At 32.7% G+C, this 18,354-nt stretch overlaps 2 protein-coding genes across 2 annotated transcripts in view; both read right to left on the bottom strand.

The window, feature by feature from the left end:
• axo (axotactin) overlaps positions 1 to 6,553 on the bottom strand; it is a 66,652-nt gene extending 60,099 nt beyond the window's left edge. The window contains exon 1 of the mRNA XM_072530226.1: positions 6,232 to 6,553. Within this exon, the coding sequence (XP_072386327.1) occupies positions 6,232 to 6,282 (51 nt within the window). The 5' untranslated portion in view covers positions 6,283 to 6,553. The remainder of the gene's footprint in view (positions 1 to 6,231) is intronic.
• Positions 6,554 to 11,048: 4,495 nt separating this feature from the next.
• Positions 11,049 to 18,354, bottom strand: part of LOC140439997 (probable cytochrome P450 305a1) — a 52,636-nt gene continuing 45,330 nt past the window's right edge. The window contains exons 6-8 of the mRNA XM_072530225.1: positions 16,193 to 16,310; positions 15,993 to 16,134; positions 11,049 to 11,344 (exon numbers count right to left, since the gene is read on the bottom strand). Of these exons, the coding sequence (XP_072386326.1) occupies positions 11,163 to 11,344; positions 15,993 to 16,134; positions 16,193 to 16,310 (442 nt within the window). The 3' untranslated portion in view covers positions 11,049 to 11,162. The remainder of the gene's footprint in view (positions 11,345 to 15,992; positions 16,135 to 16,192; positions 16,311 to 18,354) is intronic.

Here is an 18,354-nt window from a genome sequence, read left to right as displayed (position 1 = left end):
ATGAAATTGTAATGCAGAGGGGCTCTATTAATAGTATAAAAAATATATTTTAAATGTCTATTTTTGTTTTTCTAAATTAACAGATATAGGCTGATTTGTCAAATAAAATTTCATCATATTTGAACATTCAAACAATATATGATTCAAACCTCCCACTAAGGTGTTATTAGTTATTACACTGATAAACACGATTCTCTAATATTCCGATTATAAAAAGATGAGAAAGAAAACATGCATGGTTCAATTTATTTCTTGAAATATTTGAGAAGGATGATCTACACGGAGAGAAAGACAGATGATGAATGTCCTTGTACTGATTTAGATGAAGGAGTAGTAGTGACTGTTATGAACTTATGATAGTAATATTTTTATATAAAGTCTTCTATTTGTTCCTGGCAACTTTTCTTAATAGAGTAAGATCCTAGAGCGATCAGACATAACTTATTTTCACACAGATGAAACCTTAGAGTCTCAGTAGCGTCTCGCGTGCTTTGAATACCTGCGTATTTATGAAACTTGCTGAGTGACACCTGGGCAGGTACCAGGCGAGAAAGGTAACTAAAAATAAGAGCTATTTAACTTAAATTTACATAACTGACTTTTATACATATTTTGTAGAATATTATTTTGAAAATACTGTAATAAGTGTCAGACACTTGTCATGGACCATAACTTTTGTCAGACGCTTTAAAGCTCCACTAAAATTAAATGAACTTTACTTACTTTTACATGTCTGATTTTGACGTGACAACGTCTTAAATTAGGTTGTGGCTCGGAGTCATTTAAGAAAAAGTGTAACGCCCGCTCACGTCTGTTACAGTGAGTCACCGAACGAGAGAGAGGCCCGCCGGACCGGCGAATGCCTTGCGTCTCTCTCCCACTCAAACATGATCGGTCCGCTGCGCGCGGCACTAGAGAATTAGGCGCGTTGAATCGCTAAAGTTGAAAATCGTTGAAAGTATCGTCAGCTGTGTCTGTAGTGAAAATGTGGAGTGCTTACAGTGTCCTATTTTAGGGGGAACCACCAGTATCAGATATAATTTTAGGAAATTACCTAGGGACCTATATTCTTTTATAATATTGCTATGGATTTATCCATTTAATATTGAGCAATGATTGTAAACATTCTTTATAGTTTAAACTTCAATGAAAATTATTAACTGTGTCTAAAGACATATATGATATGAGGTATTTTACCCAAGAGTATTAAGTATAATGAATATACATAAAAACATAATTTTGTTTTCTTAGGATTTAACATTTTGTCAGCACATTATCTCAAATTCACACTTAAATCAATATGTTTTTACTATTAGGTCTGTTGAATGTTTGTTCTTTACACAAAATTTAGTCTATACTTCATATTTATTAAAGGCGGTAAAATATACATTACAATTCAGTTGTTTATAAACCACTTTCAAAGCATAAAGAACCTTTTAAGCTTTGTTTATATTATTTTGTGTATATTAATTGAGTTAATTGGAGTAGCCCACTTTGATACAAAAATACAGTCAATTTATGGATATTTCAAGGTGACAATCTAAAAAAAGCTGATTTCCTCCCATGCATTTTATTAGAAACACTTGAAATTTAAAAAAAATTTAAAAATCGTAAGATGTAAGACCTTAATCGTGAGATCGTGAGATTTGTCTTCAATTCGTGAGTAGATTCGTCATTTACAACAACTACAACAATAAAGGTAAATAATTGTACACTAATATTTCATTATCGTAAACTATGATTGATTGATTAATTGTTAGATTGACACAAAAGTTGAGAAACTGAGTTTATAGCGGCAATTCCTTGTTCCTATTGTGTAATTTAATAATATTCATATCAATAAATATTCTGCCGAGAAAAAGACGTTGTCACGTAAAATCTTCGCCCGTAAAACCGACTTTACAGGCAACCGATTTTTTAAATATGTTAAAGATGGAACTATAATAAAGTTATATTTAATCAGTCAGACAAATTAGAATGACCAAATATCCCTCAAACACAAAAAATAGTTAACCAGAAGTATGAGCGCGAGAGTGCTGTGCTTGCATTTCAGAGTGAGTGAGACATTGCGATAATTATGTAACGATATATGCATAATTTAAAAAATGATGATTCGAATGTATGGTTAAACGCAGGCACCGGAAATAACCAGAGATACATTAATTTAACAAAGGTTTACGAGTACTTGGGACCATCTTTATGTAGAAGTTTGCCAGGGTTTCACGCTCTAACTGGATGTGACTTTAATCCCGCCTTTTTTTTAAAAAGGGTAAACAAAGACCATTCAATATATTAATGAAGAAACATGAATATTAGCGAGCTTTCATGCAGTTTGGAGAATCAGAGTTGTTTACCGATGAAGCCACCCAAAAAGATATTTTCAAAATAATCCAAAAATTTATAGTTTTCCTGATACGTGCAACATTAATGCTGCCCGGCTTCAATTGTTTTTAAATAATTACAGCGTATCTAATATTAACGAAGAATTCGACAGCAGTTTACCACCATGCTAAAGTGAGTTATTCCAACAATTCCGCCGTGCTAATTACATTTTTAGTATATGGAATAATGCAAATGCAAAACAACCAACCATTTTAACTCCTGAACACAATGGGTAGAGATTAGAAGAAAACCAATATCACTTTCATTGGTTTGATGGTGACCAATTACCAGCAAACGTTAGTGAATTCCTTCAAACTTCAGGTATTATACTTTGATTTCAGGTTTAGAATTTATTATGTTTGTGATTTTCTGCTTTTTAATTCTTTGAACTATTTTTTGCAGAACAACCAGCCAGCAACAACATAACTGATAATGATGAAGATGATGACTCGGATGAGCAGCATCATGATTGGTTGAATGATGAAAATTGTAATAATTGCGACAATGAATATGATGATTAAAATATAGAAAAATGTTTGTTTCAATCAATCCCAGTTGAAGATTTTTTACAAAAATTTTTTTTTTAATTATCCTAACTAGTATCTTTTTTACAATAAAGTAAATATAATTTCTTATGAAACCAAGTGCTCCGAATTAATTAATTATCCCAAATATCAATACATTAATTTACTTTAATATTTATCTTAATGCTAGAGTTCATCATATTAAAATAGAGATGCAAAAATATTTAATCGGATCGAAAACAGTAAGTATTCTTAATGAATTTGAATTGTTTACTCTGAGGCTCATGCGCACAGCACTCTCGCGCTCATACCTCTAGTTAACTAATTTTTGTGTTTGAGGGATGTTTGGTCATTCTAATTTGTCTGACTGATTAAATATAACTTTATTATAGTACCATTAATAACATATTTAAAAATCAGACATGTAAAAGTAAGTAAAGTTCATTTAATTTTAGTGGAGCTTTAAAGCGTCTGACAAAAGTTCTGGTCCATGACAAGTGTCTGACACTTATTACAGTATTTTCAAAATAATATTCTACAAAATATGTATAAAAATCAGTTATGTAAATTTAAGTTAAATAGCTCTTATTTTTAGTTACCTTTCTCACCTGGTACCTGCCCAGGTGTCACTCAGCAAGTTTCATAAATGCGCAGGTATTCAAAGCACGCGAGACGCTATTGAGACTCTAAGGTTTCATCTGTGTGAAAATAAGTTATGTCTGATCGCTCTGGGATCTTGGACTATAACAATGGAAACATTAACTTCTTCATTTTCAATGTTACCACATAACCCTTAATCCAAACAAGTGTAAAATGTTTTTGTCCACATTAAGGACGACAGTTTGTGACTAAATTATAGATATATCTTGTTAAAACTTTAATGGGAGACCCAGTAAGTGCCTGCAGTATTGATTTATAATCCGAGAGTAGTACTGCTCCAATTATTGAGTTTTCAATAACCCAGAACTATTTTTATAGCTAAGTCGTCTGCCATAAAAATTGTGTAAATGTTTAAAATTCGGTAGTTCTCCACAAGTTTGAGGGCCGGAAATATGAAAGCAACGTCTATATTTTTTTCACTTTTAGAAGCATCGGCCATAGGACCGTTTTAGGAAAATAAAAGCATCAACCAATAGCGGGGAAGTCTTTATTTTCTAATAAAGATTGATTAATTGGTACACAGTTAATGATTGCTATTTTGTATAAAAAATGCATTATATTCAGTATTTTATTAACCATTTATTTCCTAAAAACTGTCTTCGAATAGATAACTCAGCCCTTTGGCTTTAGCTAAAATTGTATAATTTATTGCATGATTTTAAATGATTTTTATCCAAATATTTCAAAACATTATGTAAAAATATAATTAATACCTCGTAGTACATCCGTAATGGTGTTCTGCATCAGGATTTAGCGATTACGATACTGGCGTTGACGAGTTAGGTGGCATAAATACTTATTGTATCAGTACTTCAACTTGACATCCAACAGCAAGTAATTAGACTAAAAGGGATGATAACACTTGATCTGGTACAGTGACAGATTTACTTAGACTGACAGAATACATAATAGTTGGATTTAATGAAAACCAGTACACAGTAGCAGCGTTCCTGGATGTAAGCGAAGCCTTCCACAGAGTCTGGCATAAAGCCCTAATACACAAAATGAGAGAATACGGATACAGTGAGGCCATGGCGAGACTAATCTCTTCGTACTTCGTACTTGAGCAACCGAAGCTTCAGCGTACGAATAGGACAAGTACTATCCGAGCACGGAGTTCCGGAAGCTGGGGTGCCACAGGGAGCAGTCCTGTAAATCCTACTGTACACAATATTCACCACAGATGTTCCAAGAACACCAGGAATATTACTCAGCCTTTATGCAGACGACACAGCGATTGCGGCCAAACACAGAAACTTCAAGAAATGTGGTAAACAATCTACAGACAACATTAGATAACATTGAAGAATGGTATCCAATGAAAAAATTTAGAAGCAATAAATTTAGAAAAGACACAAGCAATCATAATTAAAAAGGAAAGAGAAACACAAGAGGAACAGCTGTTAGTGCAAGATAATCCCATCGAATGGAAAAGAGAAGCGAAATACCTAGGAGTCACTATGGACCAAGGCTTAACCTTCACGCAACACGTGGACGCAACCATCCAAAAAACAGCAACAGCCAAAGCAGCAATAAGAGGACTTACAGAAAAAGCAAACTGCGTATAAAGACGAAAATGAGACTGATAAGCAGCATCATACTTCCAATAATCACATATGCATCTCTTGCATATTTGAAGCAATTCAAATAAAAAGAAAATACAATCAGTCCACAATAACATCCTTTTTGTTTAGAGAACTGCAAAAAGTAAGGGTGATAGATAAAATCGCAGAAAAGGCCAGATCCTGCGAGAGATAATAAGATATGATGCGTTCCATGGATAGAAGTACAAAAAACCAAAACAGCAAATCCTGGCAAACGCATAAAATATAGATAATTCGTAGCTCTACCAACAGAAGGAGTCCCAGCACGCAGCACTGGAAATTTTAATAATTGATGTTTATTCTCAGGAAAACCTTAAAAAAAATAGTAATAAATAAATAAAGGCTTTAGGTCCATCAAAATAAACCGGCTGCGGTGGTTAGGTCACATAGAGAGAATGAATGAGATGGAGCCGCCAAAACATATTTATAACCAAAGAATAGATGGAGTGAGAAGGAGAGGCAGACTCAGAGCACGATTTAAGGATCAGGTGGAGGAAGACTTGAGACGGTTGGGAGTACGAAACTGGACAACCAACCTAAGAAAAAGTTTAATGCGAGTTGATAGTAAAATAAAGGTAAAAGGTATCGGCATAGCTCGCAACAAAGGAAAAAAAATATAATAAAATATGTGTATAAGATGGCAGGCAACCGTATACACGTATTTCTGACTATTGGTCGTCTTCAGTACGGTGCAGCCAAGTTAGAAAGGGAGCATATTAACTTGGGAAAGGATCACTACAGGAGTTAATATGCTCTCTTTCTAACCTGGCTGCACCGTCTTCCATCTTACACACATAAAGAGAGTCTACGTAAAAGAAATACTAGAATTTAGAAAAGGACAAAAATATGCGAAACCTATAATAAATCCGGTACCTAAAATGAGCAAAACAAAAAGAAGCAGAAACAAAACATGTATCGGTGTCTGTCTATAATTTGGACTACCAACATTATCACACACCAGTCAATAATTCTTAATATACCGAATTAAGCAATTGCATCAGACAAATTTGCATCTATTATAAACAATAAATCTAATTTAAAAAATAAAGACGGCGACTTACCCTCTCCAATAAAGGATATAAAATGACGTCACAAGCAATTGAACTCCACATTGTCTTAAAGTTAATTTTACACAATCACCAAAAAATTTTAGTTGATATCCATGAAAGAGGACATATTAGAAAATTATACGCCACCGCTTTATATTCTAATATATTAAAGAGTGTTATTCGCATATTCTTCTCTTTACATTTATTAAAAATATATAAATTATATTTAAATATATATAATTATATATTATTTCTCGAAACTTTGATTATAACAGGAATAAATGTTGAGATAATTTACATTCAGTTTATTACAGTTTAGAAGTCAAAAAATGACTAAACGACAGACGGTTTGTTACTGCTATTCCCTTCTTCAAGTGTCATGCCGGAGACCATTATGTTATTACTTCTGATAATGATCATTGAAGTAATGTATCTAATTTTTGTCTGACGGTTTACAGCGACGTTAGCACACTTGATATAATATGTTTAGATGTTAGTAAAGGTGAATCAGATAATTAAAATTGAGACAATTTAGATTTATTTTTTATTTGTTTTAAATAATTATACACATTTTGTTAATGTTATACGTTACTTGATAACAAAAACATTCTTCAGAAATTGCAATCAAATCTGACAGATTTTATAGAAAGATATCGAAAATCTATACTAATGACCAACTAACCGTTTGCCTTTTGTATTTTTTATGAATATTTTAGACGTGGCTGGGGTAGTCCCATTTATTACTTGTACAAATTTACATCCAAAGTGGAACGAAAACAAAGGTTGTTTCTTACAACGACAGCGGAACAACCAGTGTTGCCTCAAATTTTGAGAAGAAAATCAAGGGGACTACAATAGGAAACAAAACAGTGGATTGAAAAATGCTTACAGGAAGTTGAACCACACAATTAAAAGCAAATACTAGAAAAACCTCCAGTTTTAACAAGGAAAAGGTGTCACATGTACTCAACCAAAAAGGACAGGAAACAAAAACAGATTTGTGAAATATGCAGTAGAAATGCGTGTAACAATCACTGTATAATTAAAAAAGTTTGTAAGCATTGCAATGAAGAAAAATAAATGACTAATCTATGGTTTTTTTTTTATTTTTATTGTTTTTTTAACCTAATACTTAATAATAATTTAATTTTTCATATCAATTTGCTATTCTAGTTGGGAATAAGCTAATTTTGTGGCTTAGTCCCAACTAAAGTAGTAAATTGTTATGACAAAGTATTAATTTGTAAAAGTAAAATAATAATATTCTTCTGACTTATGCGTTTTATTCATTTTGTAAATATTGTTTTTATCGGTACTTTATACATGAGCTGCTAATTACCATAATCTTTTTTCAGAAGGGTTTTTACACAATAATGAAAGGTAACTATACCGTAACCTTTTTCCAGGGTATGCTTAAACATTCCTATTCATAAAAAAGGAGACAAACTGTTGTGTAAGAATTATAGAGGCATCTCTTTACTTTGTTCGGGATACAAAATACTCACAAACATCATTAATCGAACACTCCAACCTCTCACGCAAAAAATCATCGGGGAATATAAAGCAGAGTTGAGACAAAATAGATCTACCATTGACCAACTATTTACAGTTAAACAAATACTAGCCAAAGCATGGGAATATGACATGGACGTTTACAATCTCTTTGTAGATTTTAAACAACCCTATGATTCAATAGATAGAACAATTCTACCTAATATATTGGAAGAACTTGGCATACCATCAAAATTATTACGACTAGTGCAAATGACAATGACAGAAACAGCAGCACAGGTATGTATTCAGGGACAGATTACTGATGCGTTTACGATAACGTAAGGACTGAAACAAGGCGATGGACTGGCCCCAAAGCTCCTTATTATTGTTCTTGAATATGTAATTAGACGGTTGACTGTGAGTGGAAATAACATACAAACAAATCTACCCAATTAGAGGTCTCGTCATTTCGGAAGGCATCTAATTTGCATATTATCGCACTGGTCACAGGTCAAAATTTGAAATTTCTACCTAAGCCACGCCTTAGCAGTAAATCATTTCAATATTCAGTAGCGCAGCAATGCAGTTGAGAACAAGTTGTGTGTGTTAAATATTAAATAATTTTATTTTCAAAGAATCTTGCTGAAAATGGTAGGAAAAAAACGTAGCGTTATTAAAGAGCAGGGTCGTCAAATAATATTTAATGTATATAATTATTTTAAAAATATGAAAAGTGAAATGGACACTCTGCTAATGATAAAAAATAAGACTGCTGAAGCAACAGGTAAGGAGTTTCAATGCATTTAGTATTAATTTTTTGATTATTCAAATTCAATCTTCCAACACTTTTTACTTTTAGTACTCAATGTTACTTATTTGTCAATCTTTTATACTCTGCTCTTGCCCCCCATTTTGCCTACCTTCGCTTCTCTTTTGTATTGAGTGTGTCGAGATAACATTTTCGACATATTTCTTTTATCATTCCTTCGATGTGTCCTAAATATCGTATTCTCTGCACTTTCGTTACAGTCGTTATTTTTAGCTATTATTACGTTTACTTCGGTATTTTGTTTACTACTTCTTGGTCTGTAGGTAGTTCTATTACTATGTGATCATCTACAATTCCATGGTGTGTTTCCATTACTACTTCATTTTTATTTACCATAATTTTTTGTAAAATAATAACCACATTTACTGTAAAATAATTTTGCCAAATTGTCATTATTCCCCTAGCTAGTTTATTTAGTAATAGATCGTCATCCTTTTTCATATGTGGAGAAAGAGTTCATAGGCTCTTGTAAAGCTCTTATTTATTTTTTTTTATTTTCTACTATCGATTTAAGTTACTTTTCAATGTACTTTTTTGTTTCTTTATGTTGTCTGTTTAAAATTTGAAGAATTATTCCTGCAACATACCAATCATTTTGAATTATTATTTACGTCATTATCATCATTATCAATAACGTTACAACTCTTCGTGAGTGTTTGCCGCGTTTACTATTGCCTTCCATGTTTGTAGCCTAAAAGGCTTCCAAGAAAAGAATTACATCAGGTAGAAGTTCTACGTACATGTAATTGGGACCGTTCATTAGCATATAATTATCCTCCCTCTTTAATACTTTGGTATTGTATTGGTATTTGATATTTTGGAAAATACTCTTGACAATTAATTGCTGTTTTAAAAATCCATTTTGTTAAACTTATCAATATTCAGAACTTAATAATTCTTTTGTACAATAAAAATAGTTTGTTTGTTCAGGTAAAACGTATTACGAAGGTATTATTGTCCCATTAAATATCTTACTGATCATTTTTCAAATGTTGGCTATATGTTCAAAATTATTGAAAACCAAAAAATCGCCTTTATTCAGTATAATATGTTTTAGCTGTATCTACTGAATAGGGCGCGCCACTGTCGTTTAGTTAAAATTTCAGTAACCAATCACCAACTTCAAAGGCGGTTCTTATACAATTTCGACATGCCTCATAATATGCAAATTAGATGCCTTCCAAAATGACTGGACCTTCTAGCAGCATACGCAGATGATATAAACATAATGAGCAGAACAGTGAATGCAGCGGAAGAAACCTACGTTGAGTTGAAACTGAGTGCAGAAGCATTAGGGCTAGCAATAAATACAAATAAAACAAAACTACTCATACAAACCAGATCGAATAGACCAGCGCAACAACACGTTATTGACGATATAGAACATGTGAATAGATACACATAGATCTGGTCACAAGAAATGAAGAAGAACCGGAAATAAATAGAAGGCTTATGCTGGCAAATAAAGCCTATTTCGGGATGGGCCACATATTCAAATCGCGAGACTTACACCAGAAAACAAAACTCAGGGTCTATAAAACAATAATCAGGCTTATAGTAAGTTATGGTTGTGAAACATGGGTGGTGACACAGAAATCTGTCAATGCATTAGATGTGTTTGAAAGAAAAATATTACGTAGAATACTGGGCCCAATAAGTGAAAACAACAACTGGCGAATTAGGTATAATAGAGAAATATACGAGCAATATAGCGAACCAACTCTAGCACAATACACTGAACTGCAGAGATTAAGGTGAGCAGGGCACGTGTCCGCATGCATGAGAATCGAATCCACAGAAAATTACTAAATGCAAGAATGCAGGGAAAAAGACCTGTTGGAAGACCTAAAAAGAGATGGGAAGACGAAGTCGATGAGGATGCCAGGAACTGCCTGGGAACGCGTTCATGGAAAAGAACAGAGGTAAATCGAAATGATTGGAGAAGCCTGTTGAAGAAGGCCAAGGCCGATTTGGACTGTAGTGCCATTGGATGCATGGATGCGTAAACATCAACCCCTTTTTTCAAATAAAATGGCCTGGTAGATTTACAAAAGTTTTTATTTATTTATTAATTAAGTCAATCTTTATTTGGCTCCCAATGTTTATTGCTTGTGAATCATATTTTTTCTACAAAATTTTCTTGCATTTTATTATTTTGTGCAAATCCTTCAGGTAGATCGCCCCCTTGAGGTAGAACCCGAGTTTCCCGGTACTTTAGTAAAATGTGTTGCCCAGATGAGGATTAAACAACTGGAAAACCTTATGGAAAGCGTGAAATAGAGTTAAGTTATTGCACTTTTTTGACCCTTTTTTACATTTTTTAAAATTCTAATATAAACAGCCGTTTTAAGTGCAAGCAATCGGTGTGATATCAAAAACTTTGAAAAAACTTTATCCCTATCACAGTTGTTTGGTTTAGTCGAAGTTATTTTTTATGCAATCTTCATATTAAAAATAAGCAATTTTTATAAAAAAATATGTTTATTTATAACGTACACATACATTTATAATAATTTGTAAACTAATTTAAACCTATATAAATATTATTTAACATTTTTATTTATACAATAAAAATTTAATCTCTACTAAAATCGTGCTTTGGTTATTGCATTATATGTATTTAACTAATCTCAACAAATCGTGTTTTGTATTGTTTAGGAATTAATGTTATCCCAGAGATAAATATTTCAGAAGGCTTTTCCGCTCCTACAGGATTTTCCAGACGGTAGTTTCTAACAATTTCACTGAAAAATATAAATATGCTCGACCTTGCCAATATTTCACCAATGCACCTTCTTAAACCTGAAAAAATAATATAAATGAATAAATATTCCTTAATATGAAGGTGAATGTGTTAATATACAATTAAGAAATTTCCACAATTCATTTAAATGAGTTACAGTTTGTTTACATTTAGAGTTTACCAGACCACATGACTCAAACAACACTTCTTTTTTATCCTTATAAACTACTATCTTCCGTGGGGAGTTGTCTGTCTCCCATCGGACGCGTCCCCAGGTGGTGGATAGGGGAACGCCCTAACCGGTCATAGGACCGGTGGGTAGTTGAGAAATAAAAATACCAACCGCGAACCAAATCAGACTAAGGTATGGCAACAATAACAAAAGAGTCTCTGGCCCTCCAGGTTGGAGGTTGGGCTAGAGGCTGACAACCTCTTCCTGTAAAAAAACATATTATGTTACGGAATCTCAGGAACTACTAGCTGGACGGAACTCACGACGACGACTCTGCAAACGAAAAATGGAATTAAGATTAGGAACATGGAATACCCGAACCCTGTACCGAACTGGAACACTCAGATCTTTACTAGAATTTAACCTATACGTTTGCATTCACTAAAGTGATAATACTTATTCCAGATAATACACTGATGATGGATTTTTTAGTAAAAAAACCTTTTGTGATGTAGCCCAAAAGGTTTTTTTTTTTTTTAATTATATAACTTTATAACGGATTTTTAAATAAAACATTTGTGATTCATGTGGCCAACTACAGGAATTTCATTTTTCTTGTGGAATTTAAAATTCGTTATTCCTCAAGCACTAATTATTTCTTTCATTTTGTTGAGATATATTATTATTTCTGTTCCATACCATACAGGTTACACGTTTACTTTGTATTTTAGTCCTTCCTTTGACGGAATTTTCAGTTTTTTATGGACGCTAATAAAATGAAATTTGTTTCGTTGTTTAGTTGCAGCAATCGTTGATTTAGCTGCTAAATCAGGAATTTCAATAAATAAACGTCCAGAAAAGATTCTATTTTCATTCCACTTAACTCCGTAAAAATACGGCCCAGTTCTTTAAATCCGTTTCCTCCTGGGTCCAATGCTTTTATGAAATTTTTGACGATTCCTAGTTTGATGTGGAGATATGATGATAAAATATTTTTAATAGGAACAGGTAGAATTTCAATGATTTTGTGTCGCAGTCTAAATCCTTTACGCAAGAGCCAATTTTATTTAGACCATAGAACACTTAGACCATAGACAATACATCTTTACAGATTTTGTATTTATATCGTAACATAAATATTAAAAAAAAACGGGTGTGGCAGTCCGGTGGGACTGCCGGTAGAAGTTATACTTCTACACAGACGTTCGCCGTTACAAATTTATATGAGAGTTAATCTGCACAATTATTACATATGTAATGCTATAGGTAAGAGAAAGCAGAAAGAGAAACAGAATTAGGTATATGGTGCATCGTTTGCTGTATATAAACAACATTTGACCGGTAATAGGAGTATAGTAAATGCAGGATTAAATCAATATTTTGATGAAAAGTAATGGAAGTAACATACCATTATTACTTATGTGCAGCTACATTGTGCAGCTATGGAGTTTTGGACAAAGAAGTGAGAAATCAAGTACAAAAAGCAGATAGCCTGACAGGATGGATTAATAACACTATATGGCGAAACAGAGACATTAACACTGAGATAAAGTCAAGAATTTATAAAGCCAATGTAAGACCAATATTGACATATGCCTCAGAAACAAGACCCGACACAACCATAACACAAAGGCTACTGAAAACGGCAGAGGTGAGAGTGAGAGTACTGAGAAGAGTTACAGGAAATACGCTGAGAGATCTGAAGAGAAGCGAAAACATTAGAAGAAAATGTACCGTACAGTGTATAAGCGGATAGACAATAAATAGCAAAAATTAAAATGGAATAAACCCATAAGCAGAATGGGGGAGACCCATGTGGTCAAAATAGCAAGAGGTAAGTCACCATAAGTAGCGGACGGCCGGGCAAAAAAGGGATTGACAACCTTCCATAGATATATTAATTCGCCAATGAACAAGCAGAATTGATTATAAAGAATAAGAATAAGAAGAAGAAATTGAATAGGGTTCGACCTTGGACCAAGCTATGTCTCAAGAATCAAGTTTTTGGGATTTTTCCTTTATAGTTATAGCACATAAAGGCAGAAAAACAGACAGACAATAACTATTGAGTCTTTAATAATAAATATTAAAAGAATCAAAAATTTTAGTATATAGTTGGTTCTCATAAATTGTGGAGATAATTACAATATATTCAACATATATTCTAGCGAAAATGAATGAATTTATTCAATATGCTAACGTGGAAAAAAAACGAAATAACCCAAACAATTTTTTTCTGAACCTTAAAACTTGAATTACTAAATTTTTAGGTAACTGAACTAAGCCTCAGTTTTATTAATAGCGTCTTGGCGCCATTTTGTAAAATACTTTTAAATGGGACCATAAAGAAATTAATATATTATTTGAAAGCACTTGTATAAATCATTAGGTCCCTGGATTTTTTATTCTTTGTGGCACCGTTTCAAAAACCCCACTAAATTGTGAAAATCTTATTAAATTAACTCTCGGTGAAAGAATAACTCTTTCTTCCCAGATGGATAACGTCACTAGTATCATATATATGCCAAAAAAATCTTAATTTAAGAATAAAATCGACCTTTTTTGAGATTTATCTCCATACATATCAACATATACATAAAAGAAATTTAAAATAACAATCATTATATTTGTCCCTTTCATCTCTACGCCCATGACTACTATATGTACTAAATATTCCATGATAAATAAAATAGTTTGGAAAATTAAATAATGTATAAAATTATCGAAACAATATTAAAAAAAGATATTATGATTTTTCCATTTTTTAATTTTTAAAACCAAAGTAACAAATATAAGAACATAATTAAAATATATATTCCCTCATTGGGATCGAACCCGCGACTTCTGGTTCTAAATACATACCGCGCTTCAACTCATTCGACCAATAACCTCAAATAATAAGGTGGCTAATCACTGTCATTATTTGACAAGAACATTATTAAGATGCCAGTTTTTTGGTTGTATTTTGTGTTTGTGTTTATTTATTTACTGTATTTCAAAAATAAAGGGTGATTCATTTGGAGGTACTTTTTTTGGTGGGGATTTGATTTGATTGGAGATCGTGAATGAATGATGTCAACCTGACATTTCGCTTTTGTTCAGTATTGTTTGACATTTCATGATGGAAAGACTTAGCCCGACACAGCGTCTAAAAATTATTAAGTTGTATTTTGAAAATGGGAGTGCTGTGAGGAATGTTTTTCGTGAGCTTAGAGCAATTTATGGTCCAAACGTACAATTCGCTTTACGATTAGTAAGTTTGAAACCCAGTTTTTATTATTGGATAACACGTGACCAGATAGACCACATTCAGCGTGTACTGAAACAAATATAGCGGTGGTAACGGATAGTGTACTCGAAAATAATGAAGAATCGATTCGTTGCCGTTCTCAACAAGTTGGCTTGTCATATGCAACAACTTGACGTATTTTACGTAAGGATCTTGGTTTAAAAGCATACAAAATTCAATTAGTGCAAGAGCTGAAGCCGACCGACGTTCCGAGTCGTCACCGTTTCAGTCGACGGGTTCTGGATAAGCTTTTAGAAAATTTACTGTTTTCGAGAAAAATTTTGTTTTCAGATGAGGCTCATTTTTGGCTTAATGGGTACGTTAATAAACAAAATTCGGGTGAATTTGGAGTGATGAACAACCCAAAGAGGTTCAAGAGTTGCCATTATACCCTGAAAAAACAACTGTTTGGTGTGGTTTATGGCCTGTGGAATCGTTGGTCCATATTTCTTTAAAACAGAGGCCGGCCAGAATGTTAATGTAAATGGAGACCGTTATTGTGCCATGATTACAGACTATTTGGTACATGAAATTGAAGCTCGTGGTCTCGGCGACATTTGGTTCCAACAAGATGGCGCCACTTGCCATACAGCCCGTGAAAGCATGGCTTTACTGCGAGAACGATTCGGTGAACAAATTATTTCACGCTTTGGACCAATCATAGATCTTGTAACATCTCACCTCTAGACACTTTCTTTTGGAGCTACGAAATAACAATCGAAATGCTGGAACGAGTCATCGACAACTGGAACTTCAGAATGAACCAACTTAATCGTAGTCATGGCCAACATTTAAAAGAAATTATCTTTAAGAAGTAATTGTAAAGAATGGTTCTTTTGTATGATAATAAATATTTTTACATAAAATTTATTTTTTTCATTGTTTTTTCTTGTTGAAAAAAGTACCTCTAATGAATCATCCTTTATAAAGGTTATTACGAATCATAGAAGTTCTAGGAAGAATATTTATTTGTAAAAGACTTTGACCAAATGTATAATATATCTACCGAATTAATATAAAATAATAATAATATTAATAAATATTGAATATATTTAAAAAAGAATAAAAAACATTTTTATTCTTGAGAGAGAAAGAGAGAGAAAATACATCTTGTCTCTCTCTCTTTCCTATATCTTACATATGTAATGATTTTGCCGATTCACTCCAGTACAAATTTCCAACGTCGAACGGGCGTATAAAAGTATAACTTCAACAATAGTAAATATCAAATAAAAGTTACACTAACCTATTCCATAAGGAACAAACCGTTCAGGAACTGAAAGTTTTCTATCTGCGTCCAAAAACCTTTCTGGTCTAAATACTTTAGGATCTTTCCAATAACTTTCATCTTGATTTATGGAATAGAAATTCATAAGTAGGGTTGTGTCCTAAAAATAAAAATAAATACATATGTGACTAACATTATTATATTAGTAAATAAATTACTTTGGGTATAGTATAACCTCCCAAATGAGTGTCTTGCATGGCTCTTTTTGGACCACTGACTGGAATTACATGACAATATCTTTGAACTTCATACACCACTGCTTCAACATACGGTACCCTGCAAGAAATAAGTAATAGAGTAGAATAGAGTTTTTTTATTAGTATCATAATAAGGTAGAGTTAATAAATGTGGAAAAGGAAGTAATAAAATTAAATTTAAAGAGACCTCCTAGAGTTACTTAATACGGATTAAGACCATAAATCCGTTAAGATTTTAGACCCTGAATCCGTTGCTGAAGTTGCTCAATATATTATAGTTTAGCCGTTTGGCATTGTCAGAAGATCTTTCCACAATGTTACCAGAAAGATCTTTTCTACATGAAGTTCAGATCACGCAAGAAAACACCGTCAAATATTTAGGCATCACTCCTAAACTAAAAATATAAAAATTTAAGTATTTTTTGCACAATAGGCACAGAGAAAAGTTTTTTCTAATTTCCACAAGGAAAATCAGATTCCTTTAGTTAGCTGTATACCATAAATCACAAAAGTTTTATTTAAAAATTCTTTATAAAAGGTATATATTTGTATATAAAATTTAATCTTCACGTTTGTATTCACTAAAGTGGTAATACTTATTCCAGGTGAATGATGATGGACTTAATAGTCCAAAAACGTTCTGTGATGTAACCCGAAGGGGTCCTTTTAATTATATACTTTTTATAAAGGATTTTTAAATAAAACTTTTATTTTAATTCACTAAAGATATGATATATATATATATATATATATATATATATATATATATATATATATATATATATATATATATATATATATATATATAATACAATCACTTTAGATACATGTTCAGAAGGATGTATGTTCTCAAGAACAATGGACTTCGAGTAACGCTACTCAAATTGCAGAAAAAAAGGTGTTTTAATCAAAATATCCACGGAACTTAGTGAAATGGAACGATATATAACTGAACTGAACAAAACTGTTTAGTACTGAGCAGCACAGGCAAATATAAGTCACTGGATCTGTAATAATAATACGGGTAAATAATTCGGACTAATGCGCGGAAACAATTTTAAAAAAGGCAATAAACTTACCGGCCTGATATTCTGTGCCTGTAGAACTAGTGACCGACCGAATGTGATTTTTTTGGCCGAAGCCGAAGCCGATGCCGAAGTTCGGCCTGTAGGATACCTTCGGCCGAAGCCCAAGCCGAAGGTGATATTTTTATTACCGGATAGTGGTAAACAAAAATATGAAATTATGAGATAAAAAAGTCAAACATTTATACATTATTTGGTAATAGAAGCGATAATAAAACTAAATAACATTAAAAAACATTCATAGTCAATGGTCGATGTTTTGCCATTTAGGTATCTAGTCAAAACACCAGTAATAGTGAGTTTTAACAAATACAATAAAAATTTTTTTGAATAAAATCCTTTATAAAAAGGTATATAAAACACCCAGTTGGGCTATGTTGAATTGACAAAACGTTTTCGGAATAAATATTCCATCATCAGTGTCTAGTTAATACATGGATGTAGCCACTAAATATGTGGGTAAAAACCCTTTAAAAATTATTAAATAAAATTTGGTTTACATTATGTCTAATTTACAGTTAAGATGTTAAAGTTACCGTTGGATTGGTAACATGGCGACATATGACTCTACATTAGTTGCGAGTCCTGAGACGGTATGTCTACGAGGACTTTGTCAAAGCAACTTTATTGGACATATCAAAACCTTACTGGACAGTTTATTTTTATTGGAGATATCAAAACTTTATTGGTCCACTGGACAGTTTACTGGACAACTTATTGGTTTACTGGTCTTATTGGCATATTTGGACATACAGCCACGTGTGACTGCAGCTCTCCAGAAGCCACAACTTCTAATTCCACAACTTCTAATTGGAGGACCCAACAGCTGGAACACACAAGCCGCCCATCGAAGCAATAAGTAACACTTAATAACTGTTAAGCTTTGGCAGGGTTAATTATTGTTTTTTTTATTGATTTAAATAAATATGTTTGGTTAAAATGTGTCTTATTTGCTATCAACTGAGAACTCAGGTTCAATCCCTAGTTTAAGACAAGACGAACTCACCCTTGAGATACTGAGCTAGGCAAGGTATAGAC

This window comes from Diabrotica undecimpunctata, chromosome 4, assembly GCF_040954645.1.
Source record: "Diabrotica undecimpunctata isolate CICGRU chromosome 4, icDiaUnde3, whole genome shotgun sequence".
Taxonomy (NCBI): domain Eukaryota; kingdom Metazoa; phylum Arthropoda; class Insecta; order Coleoptera; family Chrysomelidae; genus Diabrotica; species Diabrotica undecimpunctata.
This window is presented reverse-complemented; position numbering and strand designations above follow the sequence as displayed.